This window comes from Ostrea edulis, chromosome 6 (assembly GCF_947568905.1).
Source record: "Ostrea edulis chromosome 6, xbOstEdul1.1, whole genome shotgun sequence".
NCBI lineage: Eukaryota > Metazoa > Mollusca > Bivalvia > Ostreida > Ostreidae > Ostrea > Ostrea edulis.
Genome location: NC_079169.1, coordinates 2,704,211 through 2,720,774, shown reverse-complemented (window position 1 = coordinate 2,720,774; position 16,564 = coordinate 2,704,211). Strand labels below are relative to the sequence as shown.

Below are 16,564 nucleotides of genomic sequence, written 5' to 3'. Positions count from 1 at the left end.
TTTTTCTACTGGTTTTATACTGCAACATAAAATGTTCACACTTTGGTATGTGGGTTCGATTCCCACCCAGGGCTTACTATTGCAAACTACATTAACTTATCTGAATAATTTTATAACATGTATTACATATAAAAACAATAAATATTCAAGTTTGAACCTCGCCACCTCAAATGTTCACAAATTGCATAATGAAATATATTGAGTTTTTGTTTACTTTTTGTCAAAATTATTTTCTGCTTTTCTTAATTGTTGGATTTCTTGTGTTAAAACAAATTCTATGTTAGTGTAGTTTGCTGTTGCTGGTGCTAAAGGAGGATATACTGCCCTGTGCCTCCACCAAAGTGTTCCTTATCAATAAAATTCATCCAATTCAAGTTGTAATTTTCATTTTAATTGTAGATTCAGATATTATAAAGTAAACTATGATCAAGAACACTACTATAAACAATATCAATTGAATGTACATTTAATGCTTAAACTTCAGAATTGTTAAGATTTCCATCCCTATAATAGGCACTACACCAAGAAAGAAACAGCTAAAAGACCATGCTGTCCCAAGTATCTTTCCATGGCGACAATGTAAGCAGTCATTCAAAGAATCTGAAGATGGCACATTGAGGTCTGGAAGGGGGTACATCAACACTGGCACAGCAGTTGAGGACATGGGCGGTGAAGCTGATGGTGCATCTTTCCTTCCAAATGAAGATTCTGTGTGTAATGTGGAGAGTGAAGTCACCATTGAGACAGATGTTCATCCTAATGCACTACTCTCCTCTTTTGCACCAAGTAACTCCAATTTCCCCCCATCATTTCCGGTGAACTCCAGCACACAGACGCCACAAAGACCCATTTTTAGTATTGAAAACTTTGTCAATGACAATGCTGGTATTATGTTTTATACTGGTCTTTCTTCATATCAAGATTTTTTATTTGTCCTGTGGACACTTGGTGAAGCTGCATACAATCTTAATTATCTATATTCTCAGGTTGATAATGTGAGTGTTCCTGATCAGTTTTTTTAACACTGATCAAGCTTAGACAGCATAAGATTAACTTTGAACTGAGTAGGCTTTTTAGCATTTCAGAGTCCTCTGTATCCAATATCTGGATTACATGAGTGAATTTTATGTTTCACCAGTGGAGAGAAGTTGACTTGTGGCCAGAGAGAGATCTCGTCAGGTATTATACACCGACTTCAACAGGCAGTTTCCTACTACTAGGGTGATCATCGATGGGACTGAATGTCCTGTGATGAAGCCAAAACCACCCAGAGCACAGCAGAGCACCTTTTCCACCTATAAAAATAGAAACACAGTTAAAGTTTTAGCTGGAGCAACACCGGGTGGTTTAGTTTCTTACCTTTCCCCAGCATATGGGGGTTCAACTTCTGATAGGCAAATAGTTGAAAGATCAAGACTTACAACATTATGTGACAAGGGGGACAGCATAATGGCTGACAAAGGGTTTAATGTTCAAGACCTTTTTGCACCCTATGATGTTACTGTAAATATGCCTACTTTTTTTAAGAACAGAAACAGAATGTGTGGGAAAACTATTCAAAGAGACCGCAAAATTTCAAGTAAACGTGTACATATTGAACGAATTATTGGTTTGGCAAAGACTTACAAAATTCTTACTCAACCTCTAAATACAACTGAAACAAAACTTGCCTCTGAAATCATATTCAATTGTTTCATGCTTTGTAATTTCAGGCAGTGTATTATTCCAAAAAATGCTTAAGAACATGTACCAACAAGTTCACTGGTAATCTCAGTTGAGATTCCACTCAGCTGATATTTGGACTGATGCCTTCGTCAAATCGTGGAACAGCCCTTCGTAATTTATGTCTGGAAATAATTCCCCAACATCTATACATTATTGCAATTTAATTAACAATTTTTTAAGGACTTGCCTAGGTATTCCCAATTCAGTTCTCATTTCATGTGTTTCTTACCCTTGCAAAATTCAAAACTAAACAGGTTTCAAAACTTGATATGAATTTGGCAGCTATTGCATTCATTTCCAGTGTCAGACTGGAAAGCTTTGCATCAGGGTGCATTCACTGCATAGCACCTTTAAACACTGTTTTCATTATTGTCAAATAACTGCCAAATTCATATACAAATTTTGCATCATATATACATCAGCTGAGTCAAATCTCAACTAAGATTACAACAAGCGACACTTTACAGTAACCACAATGTCTGTCAGTCAGTTGACTACTACTAGTGTACCTATGTGGGAAATACTAACCTTTGAGAAGTATCATTGTTTTGATATAGTACTTGTTTGTTATTTTTTTTTAACACGGAACTTTTGTATTTTGTGAGTAAGTATTTTACAGCCCTCTAGATACTGTACACGAAAAGTTTGAATTTTATGCATTCTCTTCCAATGTAATATTTCCATCAATACTCTCTGAGTAAGTATTTGATAGTTGTTATCCAAAGTGAAGCAGATATTTTAAATTTTTAGTTTTATCGATTTTAATTGTAGATTTATCTGATCCAGTACATGGAATTTGTACATAGGGTATTCCATTAGTAAATATTCTATTGCTTACTGCCTGTTCCTTTTTACTGACTTACACAACAGTTCATCCAGAAACTTTGTTTTAAAAAGTCTCCTTATCACTATTGGATGCTTTCCACAGGTCGACATACAAAACTTTCAGATTTCTGAAGTTATCAACTGAGAGACAAGAAAAATATGGATTTCATTTAAACTATATATTTAAGTCATAAGATAAGTAGGTTTAACTGCATATTCCGAATTTCAATTCAACAACGTCATCTTCATAAAATAAACATCACAATTCAAAAATGTACAAAATAAGAGAAAAGATTCACACACACTATATATATATATATATATATATATATATATATATATTCTATAAGGGTAGCTTTGGGTACCTACAATTGCCTATGCTAAGAAATATATATACAAAAAGAAAAAACAAAATTCTGATAATGTATGCAACATTGACTCATGGTAAAATAAACAGATCACAATGGCAATTAAAGTATACTTCAAATTGATATAAACAAACAATGATAAAACTTTATTTTCTCTAATCTTCTCAAATCAAAATGTAAAATTGCTATACTGCTTGAAGTAAAACTTCTCTAGAACAGCATTCTTGAAATGTGACTGAAAAAAGTGTTCAAGTTTTTCTAACATCTGTTCTATAAAAACCTCATCCCTCTCAATTTGAAATATCCTGATATCTTGAAATGTATAAACAACAAAATCACATCTTTTCCTTTCACAACAAAACAACTGCCCCTGAACTTGATAATAATAATCATGTGTTGGGTCTAATGTAGTTTGACCATTAATAACTTTCAAATAAGGAACTGTTTGTGTTGTAACAAGTTGAGTTCTGGAAGAAAAAGGACATTTAACTTCTACAAGTTTATCTTGTTCTACAATAGAGTCTGGACTAGCTGCTAAAAATGGACAGATTTTGCTAACAAAAGTTCCACAACTTCTGGTGACTTCACCCGTTACCTCAAAATATTTCTGAAGAGCAACAGACTCGTACTTCTTGCCATGAATTATGGGAGCTGATTTGATATCATGAACAATTGTAAGAGATTTTGCCAGTTTATCTTTATCTGTCCTATCTGTACATTTGCAAATTCGACCAAATTTTGAGGAATGTAATCTTTTACATCTTTCTGAGAGCCATAGTTTATTTTTTGATTGACCCAGAGTTTGTTTTTCTAAGGAACAAATTTCTGCATTGCTTATATTTGTAATATTTTGTTCTCGAAGCCAAATGTCAGAGAGTTTATCAAATGAATAATCATGGTCAAGGTCAACTGCATATGGGTTTGCTGGAGTAAATAACTGAGAAATAGGAAGGCGGTTAATTGGAGCATAATTAACACAAGTATTTCTAAAATAATCATTGTAACCTGTGCTTTTTCTGAATTTAGTAGGCCTGGGATCAAAATTAAAAGCATTGGTGTCTTGTCTAGCAAGTTGCAAATCTTGAGCCTTGATGGGGCTTCCAGAAAATGGCTTACATTGATGAAAAGTTTGAATTTTCTGAGTACATGTTTCTTCAGTTACAATTTCTTTTGAAGACGAAAACTTGCATATTGCTAACAGCAAAGTACACACATGTTTACAATGAGCTTTAGGTCCCATACCAGCAGCACACTCACATTGTGTTTCTACAACACAACCATCTTGATCAATGCACACATCAATCTTATAAGTCACTGACTTTTTCATTTGGGCACGACACTCACTTCTGAAGAAGAAAAAGTTATTGAAGTTTGCCAAACGAATGTACTTTAGAAATCTGTTCGAGTATAAATTCTGTGGTATAGTGTCAATTCTTTTATTTTCTTGACTAAGGAAAAACTCTACTGCCGTCATCTTCACAGTTGCACACACACAATCTTCATTCTTGTATATGTCATGATCAGGCACACTCATTACATATTCTTCACTCTCTAACTTCTCTCTACCAAAATCTTTATTTCTATCATATGCTTCCAGTCTGAAATAAATCATACTTTATCTATTCACCGCATGCATATATCTAGCATTTAGAAAAATAAATCATTAAACATACAATTATTTAACAGACAAGTCCAGTACTCTTCCTATCAAGCTAAAGGGTTAACTCTGCTCACTAGCCAAAACTAGGATGAAGGCTAAATGTTCCCTTCCAGAAATACCCGTGCTTGTGTGACAAAGTTCTGGGGACAATCACACCTGACAGAGAAGATACCCCGAGTCCTAATGTGGGCCCCATTATGAGTTTTGATGCATGGATGATGTTGACAAATAAGTGAAATGACGATGACTTACAATTACAATGTTTAATTCCATTGTTGTCAATAAATAATGAATTATTAGTCATCGTATTTATCACTATTGATCAACAATATTCATAGGCTATCAAACACCTGCTAATCACAACAACACGCACCGCGCAGGGTAGACTACGTCTTGTAGTACTTGGGGCCTAGTACGTGATTCTGTCAATTCTAACGACTGCTCAATAAACATTTAACGGTTTCAGACATTCAATTAATTCAACAAATGTGTGAACTTATCATATTTTCGTGAAAAAAACACAAAAGAAAACAAACAAATCCATGTGTTACGATTACACCGACACACGGTATCTATAGTCGTTTTGTTGAATCATGTAAACAGTACGATTTATATCAGTAAAATTGGAACAATACCGCGATACTGTATGAATAATGAATGAAGAAAGTCCTTACCGTTCTATCAATTCTCTCTTCCTTCCTGAAACTCTTGCACCTCGCTCTCGCAATTCATTTCTAAGCTTCGGGAGATCCCATACACCATAACTATTACCGGGTTTATCCGCCATTTTTGTGAGCTGTTGGACCCCATCGGAGCGTGCGCCCCCTGTAGTCAGGGGGAGATAACGTCGTCATTACTGTCCGCAATGAATTAATTCAATTCAATTATTGCGCGCATTACCACTAATGAATTGACGCGCGCAAATTAATTGAATGATCGCTCTCTTCAATTCAATTCAGCAGAATAATCAATGCTATCAATAAGAAAGAAAGAAAGTAATGAAAAGAGGCGAAAATTTGATAAAAGAAGCGAAAACTTTATGAGTTCTTTTTCCGGCCCAGTAATGCCTCAAAATGTTGAAAGCATAATTCATATTCATATTAAGTTTATTTGTATGTTGTGTAAGTCCCATTCTAGAATTTTTTTCGCTCAATTCAGTAACACTGATGTGTATAATTACTCACAGACATTACGGATATATTTATGTCGCTCATACTCAACTTTAAAAATACTACAAGAAGGGAGATATCCTGCTTGCGTTGAAAACCGCGGGAGCGTGTTGTTTTGTTAATGTTATAAAGACATGGGACCTAAACAAACGCCTTCCAAGCAGGGAAACACACTGTTTGCATACTTTTCCAAAAGTCCAGTACCAACGAAAAGCAGTCAGTCGAATGTGAATGGATCAGATGTGCTGTCACAGAAGAAATCACCAAACAAACCAGACGGCGCAACACCTGCGAAACAGCCGAAAAAACTAGTCGAAGTTCAAAGTATTCCGCTTCTTTTTGTCCACAATTTCTAAATTATCAATAGCAATATGTTTGAGTTGTAATAAATCAGATTAGTAGTAGTTAACATGGGCGAGATTGGTCTAATTACCACCTCTCAAACGCCATCCTGGGCTATGATGAGACGGGAAGATCGCCCAGGTTTTGCAGCAATTACAGCGCTATTATCTCGATGATTTCATATATTGTTGTTCTTAAGAATGAGGGGTGGGGGGTGTATTGAACTGTTTTGGTTGTTGATTATACATTGAACTGTTTTGGCTGTTGGTTTTTGCATGGAACTGTTTGGCCTTTGGAACTAAAACTGCTCTGGTGTTAATCCTTTTTTTGGTTGGTAATTACCATGATAAATATTAAATGAATGAATAATCTTTAGTTTTATAGTCAGACATACATAATCAACAATGAACATTAGCTATATATATACTAACTATTTTACCTACTTGCATCCATATCTATTGGCACTAGGGGGTCATTATGTGGGAGGAAATGGGAGTATCTGGAGGAAACCCATGTGTCCGAGCGAGCGACCAACATACCCTCTCACATACAATCACTGCCGATCCCGGGGAATTGAAATCGGGTCGCAGTGGTGAGAAGCTAGTGCGTTAACCACTATGCTTCCTAGACACATGATTCTTGGGATCGATATTCAATACATCTGGCAATGTGAATAAAGATGTCACAGTTTGATAGATTGGGATTTAGAAGATAGTAAAAACAAGAAGTTTATATTTTCGTTTATAAACTAAAGGTTATCGTAGATCTTCAAGTGGGGAGTCCATGTCCCTTAACCAATATGACAAGTGAGCAGGTAGAAAATCAATAAGATACTTCAGTGTAAGATGAATACAGTTATGACAGTGATAAAAATCTTTCTATAGACCAGGGATTGAAATTAACTTGTTTTTTACTACTAGCAAATTTTATGTAATGGATTATTTTCCAACTAGAAAAATTGAGCTTTTACTAGCATTTTTCAATCGATTGCTTTTTCACAGGATTTAAGAAAACATTTTGTCTCTCAAAATTTAGGGAAAATCTTTAAAAGTCTTTAAGTGCAATAATGAAAATAAGATTGGGAGTTCTTTCATTTACAATTATCAGACAACATATCATTAATGCATGGTGAGAGTCATAGGGTACATTTGTGTGGCGTACCAGGTGTCCAGAGGTCTACCACCTATTTACAACTTCACATGGTTTGAACTCTTGAAGACTGTTATTGTCAATTCAAAATATATATTTAAAACATTTAAAGATTTCATCTAAAACAATGTAGTTGAAAAACAAATTTGGGAGTATTTGACTTAGACTACAGCAGGATATCACCTGAAGCGGTGATATTAACACTTTCATGTGTTGAGTAAACATGAAAGAGAAAAACATACTTGCTATTTAAATCAGACATCTCTGAGATGCCTGAAGTATGCTTGAAGTACTTCGACACCACTGACTGAGATGTCCTTGGCTTTAGTTGTTTATTTGATCCACGTTTACTTTTCAATATGTTTATAATTGTTAGATCTGATGTAAATTGTTTCTATGCACAAGACAAGATTTTAAGTACAGCCATTAAATGAGGAAATCCAAAAAAAATATTGGTTTTTTTTTAGCTCACCTGAGCCGAAGGCTCAAGTGAGCTTTTCTGATCACATTTTGTCCGGCGTTCGTCTGGCTGTCTGTCCCTCTGTCTGTAAACTTTTCACATTTTTATCTTCTTCTCATGAACCATTGGGCCAATTTCAACCAAACTTGCCAAAAAGTATCCTTAGGTGTAGGGGATTCAAGTTTGTTCAAATGAAGGGCCACACTCTTTTCCAAGGGGGGATAATCAAGAATTAGTGAAAATTTGTTGGCATCTTTTAAAAATCTTCTTCTCAAGAACCACTGGGCCAGAAGAGCTGAAATTTATCTGAAAGCTTCCTGACATATTGCAGATTCAAGTTTGTTCAAATCATGGCCCCCGGTGGTAGGATGGGGCCACAAGGGGGGATCAAAGTTTTACATACAAATATATAGGGAAAACCTTTAAAAATCTTCTCAAGAACCACTAAGCCAGAAAAGCTGAGATTTACATGAAAGCTTCCTGATATAATGCAGATTCAAGTTTGTTCAAATCATGGGCCCCTGGGGTTGGATGGGGCCACAATAGGGGATCAAAGTTTTACATACAAATATATAGGAAAAATCTTTAAAAATCTTCTTCTCAAGAACCACTGAGCCAGAAAAGCTGATTTTTACATGAAAACTTTCTGACATAGTGCAGATTCAAGTTTGTTCAAATCATGGCCCCCGGGGATAAGATGGGGCCCCAAGGGGGATCAAAGTTTTACACACAAATATATTGGGAGCTTCCTGACATAATGCAGATTCAAGTTTGTTCAAATCATGGGCTCCGGGGGTTGGATGGTGCCACAATAGGGGATTAAAGTTTTACATACAAATATATAGGAAAAATCTTCTTCTCAAGAACCACTAAGCCAGAAAAGCTGAGATTTACATGAAAGCTTCCTGACATAATGCAGATTCAAGTTTGTTCAAATCATGGGCCCCTGGGGTTGGATGGGACCACAATAGGGGATCAAAGTTTTACATACAAATATATAGGAAAAATCTTTAAAAATCTTCTTCTCAAGAACCACTAAGCCAGAAAAGCTGAGATTTACATGAAAGCTTCCTGACATAATGCAGATTCAAGTTTGTTCAAATCATGGGCCCCTGGGGTTGGATGGGACCACAATAGGGGATCAAAGTTTTACATACAAATATATAGGAAAAATCTTTAAAAATCTTCTTCTCAAGAACCACTAAGCCAGAAAAGCTGAGATTTACATGAAAGCTTCCTGACATAAAACAGATTCAAGTTTGTTCAAATCATGGGCTCCGGGGGGTTGGATGGGGCCACAATAGGGGATCAAAGTTTTACATACAAATATATAGCAAAATCTTCTTCTCAAGGACCACTGAGCCAGAAAAGCTGATTTTTACATGAAAACTTTCTGACATAGTGCAGATTCAAGTTTGTTCAAATCATGGCCCCCGGGGGTAGGATGGGGCCACAAGGGGGATCAAAGTTTTACATACAAATATATAGTTAAAATCTTTTTCTCAATAACCACTGAGTCATAAAAGCTGATATTTACAAGAAAACTTTCTGACATAGTGCAGATTCAAGTTTGTTCAAATCATGGCCCCCGGGGGGTAGGATGGGGCCACAAGTGGGGGGGGGGGGGGGGGGGGGTCAAAGTTTTACATACTAATATAGGAAAAAGCTTCTTCTCAAGAACCATTGGGCCAAAGAAGTTGACATTTACATGAAAGCTTTCTGACATAGTGTAGATTCAAGTTTGCAAAGGGTAGTTTGGGCCATAATAGGGACTAAGGTTTTACATGCTAATATATATGGAAAGTCTTCAGATATGGGCCATGCAAGGTGACTCAGGTGAGCGATGTGGCCCATGGGCCTCTTGTTTTAATTTACTTGCAAAAAAGTTGTGATCATTTGTGATTTTTCACTCGCAATTTCAATTCTCAACTTGCATTTAGGGAGTATTTCCCTTTAATTTTGTTGCCTGATGGACTAAAATTCCAATCCAAGGGTTTTACATCTATTTCAGAGAATATGAAACTTAGATTATATACAAAATGTTGATCTACGGACAGTGCGTGGGTCATTGCTTTACTTGAACATTTCCATTGATAAATTGAAGTTTGCTTAAATTTAGATTTATAAACCAATTAATTGCTTTCCCAATTTAACTAAATGCCAATGTTTTTCCCGATGTGAATGGTCCTGGCCTCTGAAATTTTTATCATAGGTTTAAAAAAAAGTCCTTGGGGTGCGGTTATACTTGTCGAAGGATATGACCATTGAGTGTGTAGGAGTGGTTGTTTTTCTCATTATGACTTACATTTAGTATATAACACTTCTTGGCATTGAAGCACATGTCCTGACTGTGTCGATGTACAACCATCCACAAATAGCCTGAATGATACTTTTACTGTATCTGGAAAATCACTAAATGTGGCATAGGGATATTTTTCAGATTTTTAAACAAGTGTTTAAAGGGTGTCAGCAAAAATTTTGAAATGTCAGTATGAAAATTCAGTGAAAGATTTTAGTGGGGGTCATTAAGTATGATTAACCCCCAATGATGAATCCCAAAAAAGATTTTTTTTTCATTTGACCTGATGTCTTGTAGGCCTAGTCCCCTTTTACACCACAATATTAAAATTTCAAGTACTTTGTCTTAGGTTTCAAAGAAGGAGACATCGTTTGGAGTAAATTGTCTGGATATCCATGGTGGCCATCACTTGTCTGCTCACATCCGACAGAAAATACTCACGTAAAGCAGGGCAAGAACCCACAGTTTCATGTTCAGTTCTTTGACACGCCCCCAACAAGATCATGGATTAAAGCAAAGTAAGTTGGAGCCATGTGATCTGCTAGACAGGCCTCTGACAGGGGTTATGAAATTGGTTGTTTGTACATGTAAAATATTCTCACTAGTATAATTTATGTTAGATTGTTCACACCCCTGAACAGGGCTTGAAACTAACTTTTCAGCCTGCTAGTCAACCAGACTGATAGACAACATTTTCTAACAGTCAGCAGAGAAATTAATCAGTTCGCCATTTAATTAAAAACTAATTTTTATTGCTGTCCAAATTGGTGAACTGTTCACACAAGGAACAAACATCAACTGTTTCTCCAGGTCATACTGCAACCATTTCCCCTGAAAGCTTGATCATTTCTCCTTTTCATAAATGCTCTATCTTGCTTTCGCTGAAATATTTCCGTTTTGATGAGTTTTGTAACAGGTTTTCAACACCTTTTAGACTTTTATGTATTGCCACATAACACCTCAATTTTCAATTTTGTCATTGTGTTAGTAGCGCTTAGATTAACATAGTTAAAACCTCTTATATCCCAAAACGCCCTGATGACACAGACTGGATGATTCTATTGATAAGATTTGGGACTTTCCAGAATTAGTAAATCAGGACAGATTTTAAAGTTGATTGTTCTAGCTTTGCTTTTGGGTGTTAGAATCATTTTAAACATTTCACAGAAAGATTCTAAATTTAATTTTCAAATAGTTATAGATCTATCAGTTCGAATGAGCAGATTTGGACTGATAAGTAATCAAATCAATGTATCCTCCGTGATTTTTATCTGTCATGGATTGATGGACATATGTTAGTTTCAAGCCTTGTAATACTGTTAATTCCTTATTTGATGTGAGCAAATAATATTGAGAAATGACTTGAATACGTCAGATTGTGAAAACGTAAATTTGCAAGTGCTATGTTGATCAAGAATCTTTACATGTATTTTAGCAATATAGAAATAAAAGTGAGAAATTTTAATTTGTAAGTTATGCTTCTCGCAAAATCACGCAATGATAAACTTCTTGCGTATATTTAAGAATTTACAGTATACATGATTGAAATATGATGTGATGTCCTCATTTATATCTACTAATTGGCAGGGATATCATACCTTTCCATGGTGCAGACCATGAGGACTATAAGAAAGGTGGCAAGTGCTACTCCCTAAACCCCAAAGTGAGGAAGGGAACAGAGGAGGCTGATAAAGCCCTGAAGTTGTCGGTGGAGGAGAGGCTGAAGCTGGTGGTGGATCTACAGCCGTCCAGCGACGAGGAGGAGGAGGAGGATGAGGATGACGAGAACATGGAGATTAATGGTAACCAGTTTGATAAACTTGATTAAATAAGGAGGGTGGGTGTTATACAGGTAGTTTACTGGTTATTTGCATCAAAGCTTCATAGATGAAAAGAGACTGAATAGTTTTAATATCTGACACAAAGTGTTCTTTGACAAAACAGATGGGCTTCATAGATGAAAAGAGACTGAATATTTTTAATATCTGATACAAAGTTTTCTTTGACAAAACAGATGGGCTTCATAGATGAAAAGAGACTGAATATTTTTAATATCTGATACAAAGTTTTCTTTGACAAAACAGATGGTAATGAAAGTGAAGAAATTGAGGCCGACAACAGTAAAGAAAATAAAGAGAGTGAAGTGGTAAGAAATCTAAATTTCACTGTGTTAAATACGTGTACATGGAACATATAGCAGACCAAGGAAACAATGACCATCGCAGGCAAATTTTTCACCGAATGTGATTAAATTTATAAATATCGTATGTTAAAAACTCACTGGAATCTTTTCTTTAAGGTCTATGCATTAGGATGGTAGTTTTTGGCTTGATTAAAAATTGCATTGTAGATTCAAAGTTTTTTTTTTTGCAAGTGATTCTTGTTTTGTTGACAATTTTTTCATTGGTACTTATAAAGTATTCTTACATAGTAATTGAAAATGGATTTGATACTAGTAACATACAAATGTATACTTAAGATATTTTTTCCACATGGTAGAAATTTATGCCAAATCCGCAAGTAAGAATATACCACCAAGGAATCTAAATGAAATGTGCCAAACAGCGACCAATAACTCCAAGCCTGTCACACACTTCGTTATTTCACTGGACATAAGAAATACAATGTACACGAAGAATGACTTTTTACCTGTAAATAAACATCTGTAACTTCCGACAAACATTGTAGGGGATGTACAATAATGTATGCAAGGAGAATGTTATTTGCGCGTCAAATAAATGGTACTAAATAAACCAGGTTCAGAGATTTAAAAACAAATAAAATCACATTTAAATATGGATAATCACTTCACTTGATTGAAGCGTCCAAGAATGTTAGTTTTCCCCCATCCTGAAATCAAAGCATCTACTTTTAGGTCTGCATACAAATGTACGAAAATTTGTACTGACAAAATTGAAATCCTCGATGTGCAGAATTTTGACCCTGTATAGATAAGTTTTTCTACAGCACAGGCAGTTAAATACTGCTTGGGTTCAAACATGTATTAAAGAGCACACGTTAATATTGAATTGGAACCCAAATGATATAATTGCTTGTGGTCTGCAGTATCTGAAACAGCCTTTACCCTCTTTTTTTCTGTAAGCAGTAGGTAAATATCATGTGACTCACTAGACACAAGTGACTAATCAGTATAACGGTCGATAATTTCATGTGGTAGAAGTGATACAGCATGTATGTATGGCATGCCAAATTCACAAAAATGAGCTAAACATAGTTTCACAGTTGATAAACTAGGTTTATCGACTGTAAACTATAGTTTACGAACTGTAAACTATAGTTAACGATTCGTTATCTATAGTTTTCATCCGTAAAACTATATTTAACGGTTGTAAACTATAGTTTACAAATGCTAATCTAAGTTTATCTGTCTTCAAATATTAACGTTAACAATAGATTTTGCTGATAAATACAGATTCACATTTGTAAACTATAATTTACATTCGTTAACTATAGTTCACAATTGTTAATCCTAGTTTCACAAATTGTGATACTGTATTTATCAGATAAACTTAATAATAGTTTAGACTTGTAAATCGTAGTTTACAATCGTGAAACCGTATTTATCAGATAAACTATGTTTTGCAATCGCTAATGATTGTTTTCATTGTTAATTATAGTTTACGCTTGTGAAACATAGATTATCTGTTAACTATGGTTTACAGATGTGAAATATAGATTAACGTCGTTAACTATAGTTTACAGTCGATAAACCTAGTTTATCAACTGTGAAACTATGTTTAGCTCATTTTTGTGAATTTGGCGTGCCATATGTATGAGTAATGGGTGTTATTTTTCTGTACTATGTTAAAGTATATAATTGTAGATATGAATGTGTGCAAGAAATCTCATATTTATTCAACATTCAGTAATATATAATATACAGTCTTCTTGTATTACTCATTCTTCTATGTTTACATTTCCAATGTTCTTGCTTTGATGTCTTTACAAATTGCAATGCTAGCCATTTTCTCATGCACTCATTGCGCATATGAATACTGAACAACTTGATAAATATACATGTAGTATTACTATATCAATGACTGGAAATTCTGACAAGTAGAATGTAAATATCCAAAATAAATTTCATTATTGGAAATACACGAGGGCATGAACTGCAGCAACACTTTATGCTGGCATACTTACTCTAACATACTTCAAGAAGTAGGTCGACATAAAGCATTACAGTTCTTGCCGTCATGTATTTTTAAATATGAAATGTGTTTTGTAAATTTATAATTAATGAAGCAAACTGACTTGCAGTGATTCATCAGTTACAGTGTGACTAGAATTTAAAATTTTTGTCTCGCACCCATTAAACCTTTTTTCATCAGTAAAATATAATGCATAACTATCGAACACATGGTAGTACCCACTAAGACCATTCAGTCGCATCATTCAAATTTGCCTCATCAATCAAAAAAGTCTATTACAAAATGTTGAGCAGCACAACAGATCTCTCTTCACTTCATATTTGTGTGGAATTATCTTGTGTGAAATAATTTACTAATGCTAAACCATTGATTGACAGAATGAACTTATCCAAATCCAATACATTTTGATTGAATCAATCACCTTTCATACATGTATTATAAATATTATTTTTGTGGTAGTACTCGAATCTATAAATCACCTCTCATACATGTATTATAAATATTATTTTTGTGATAGTACTTGAATCTATAAATCGCCTCTCATACATGTGTTATAAATGTTATTTTTGTGATAGTATTCGAATCTATTGATCACCTCTCATACATGTGTTATAAATGGCTATCCTTGAGTCATAGTAAAATGAATATTATAAACAATTTTTATGAACGAGATTTTTTTCTCTCTCAGAAATCCAAACATAGAACAAGTAGACGGCCGGCAAAGAGAAGGCGTGTTGTAATCGCCAGTGACAGCGGAGAATCAGGTGAGAGAAGGCGTGTTGTAATCGCCAGTGACAGCGGAGAATCAGGTGAGAGAAGGCGTGTTGTAATCGCCAGTGACAGCGGAGAATCAGGTGAGAGAAGGCGTGTTGTAATCGCCAGTGACAGCGGAGAATCAGGTGAGAGAAGGCGTGTTGTAATCGCCAGTGACAGCGGAGAATCAGGTGAGAGAAGGCGTGTTGTAATCGCCAGTGACAGCGGAGAATCAGGTGAGAGAAGGCGTGTTGTAATCGCCAGTGACAGCGGAGAATCAGGTGAGAGAAGGCGTGTTGTAATCGCCAGTGACAGCGGAGAATCAGGTGAGAGAAGGCGTGTTGTAATCGCCAGTGACAGCGGAGAATCAGGTGAGAGAAGGCGTGTTGTAATCGCCAGTGACAGCGGAGAATCAGGTGAGAGAAGGCGTGTTGTAATCGCCAGTGACAGCGGAGAATCAGGTGAGAGAAGGCGTGTTGTAATCGCCAGTGACAGCGGAGAATCAGGTGAGAGAAGGCGTGTTGTAATCGCCAGTGACAGCGGAGAATCAGGTGAGAGAAGGCGTGTTGTAATCGCCAGTGACAGCGGAGAATCAGGTGAGAGAAGGCGTGTTGTAATCGCCAGTGACAGCGGAGAATCAGGTGAGAGAAGGCGTGTTGTAATCGCCAGTGACAGCGGAGAATCAGGTGAGAGAAGGCGTGTTGTAATCGCCAGTGACAGCGGAGAATCAGGTGAGAGAAGGCGTGTTGTAATCGCCAGTGACAGCGGAGAATCAGGTGAGAGAAGGCGTGTTGTAATCGCCAGTGACAGCGGAGAATCAGGTGAGAGAAGGCGTGTTGTAATCGCCAGTGACAGCGGAGAATCAGGTGAGGTGGTATGCAACTGTGACAAAGATTCAAACATTTTTTTTATTAAGAGAAGAAAGTATATCAAAGTTATTTTGGGATGTCCATAAAGGTTATTCAAAGTTTTCAGGAAGTAACGGCCATCAAAGTGAAGAATAAGTATTAATAAAAAAAGCAGTGTTCACATACTTGCTATTTCCAGAGCTCCAGATAATTTTTCACCACAAAGAGTATTTACCCCCTGATTTTCAAATCAATGAGTATTTACCCCCTGATTTTCAAATCAATGAGTATTTTGCCATCCAGAAAAAGTCAAAAGAGTATTTTGTTAATTTACAGATTATATTTGCTGTTTTGACACTAATACAGAATTCGATCACTTAATCTAAATATAATCAGATATTATGTGACTGGGTGTCTGACATACTAAAATTTAATACCTCAATGATAAATTTCAAAATCCCAATGACAATGAAGAGTTTATGATAAAAAGAACTACAAAAGATTTTCACCTGTAAGTATACAAATTTTTATTATACAGTATTGAATAAATTTCATAAACACCAAACAAACAAACAAAACTATTTGTCATATACTATAAATTAAACTGTGATAACTGAGAAATCAAAAGCATTTTTGACCAAAAAATATCAGTTTCAAAGTCAAAAGATTTTGTGTCTTTCTATAGTATTTTTAAAAAGTTAGATGCACCTAATTCTGCTCATATATATTATTTGCACTTTGTTTTCACTGCAAATTATGGCTGGATTACCCTTACCTTGTACTGTTAACCAAGA

At 35.5% G+C, this 16,564-nt stretch overlaps 1 protein-coding gene and 1 pseudogene across 2 annotated transcripts in view; both read left to right on the top strand.

The window, feature by feature from the left end:
• The first annotated feature begins 375 nt into the window (after positions 1-375).
• Positions 376-2,295, top strand: LOC130047058 (uncharacterized; annotated as a pseudogene).
• Positions 2,296-5,818: 3,523 nt separating this feature from the next.
• The window catches only part of LOC125646211 (DNA mismatch repair protein Msh6-like), a 44,207-nt gene continuing 33,461 nt past the window's right edge, over positions 5,819-16,564 (top strand). The window contains exons 1-5 of one of the 2 annotated variants that reach the window (XM_056141242.1): positions 5,819-6,071; positions 10,347-10,515; positions 11,585-11,799; positions 12,082-12,143; positions 14,858-15,788. In XM_056141242.1, coding sequence (XP_055997217.1) covers positions 5,882-6,071; positions 10,347-10,515; positions 11,585-11,799; positions 12,082-12,143; positions 14,858-15,788 — 1,567 coding nt within the window. In that variant the 5' untranslated portion in view covers positions 5,819-5,881. The remainder of the gene's footprint in view (positions 6,072-10,346; positions 10,516-11,584; positions 11,800-12,081; positions 12,144-14,857; positions 15,789-16,564) is intronic. The other variant, XM_048872397.2, reaches the window with a different exon arrangement.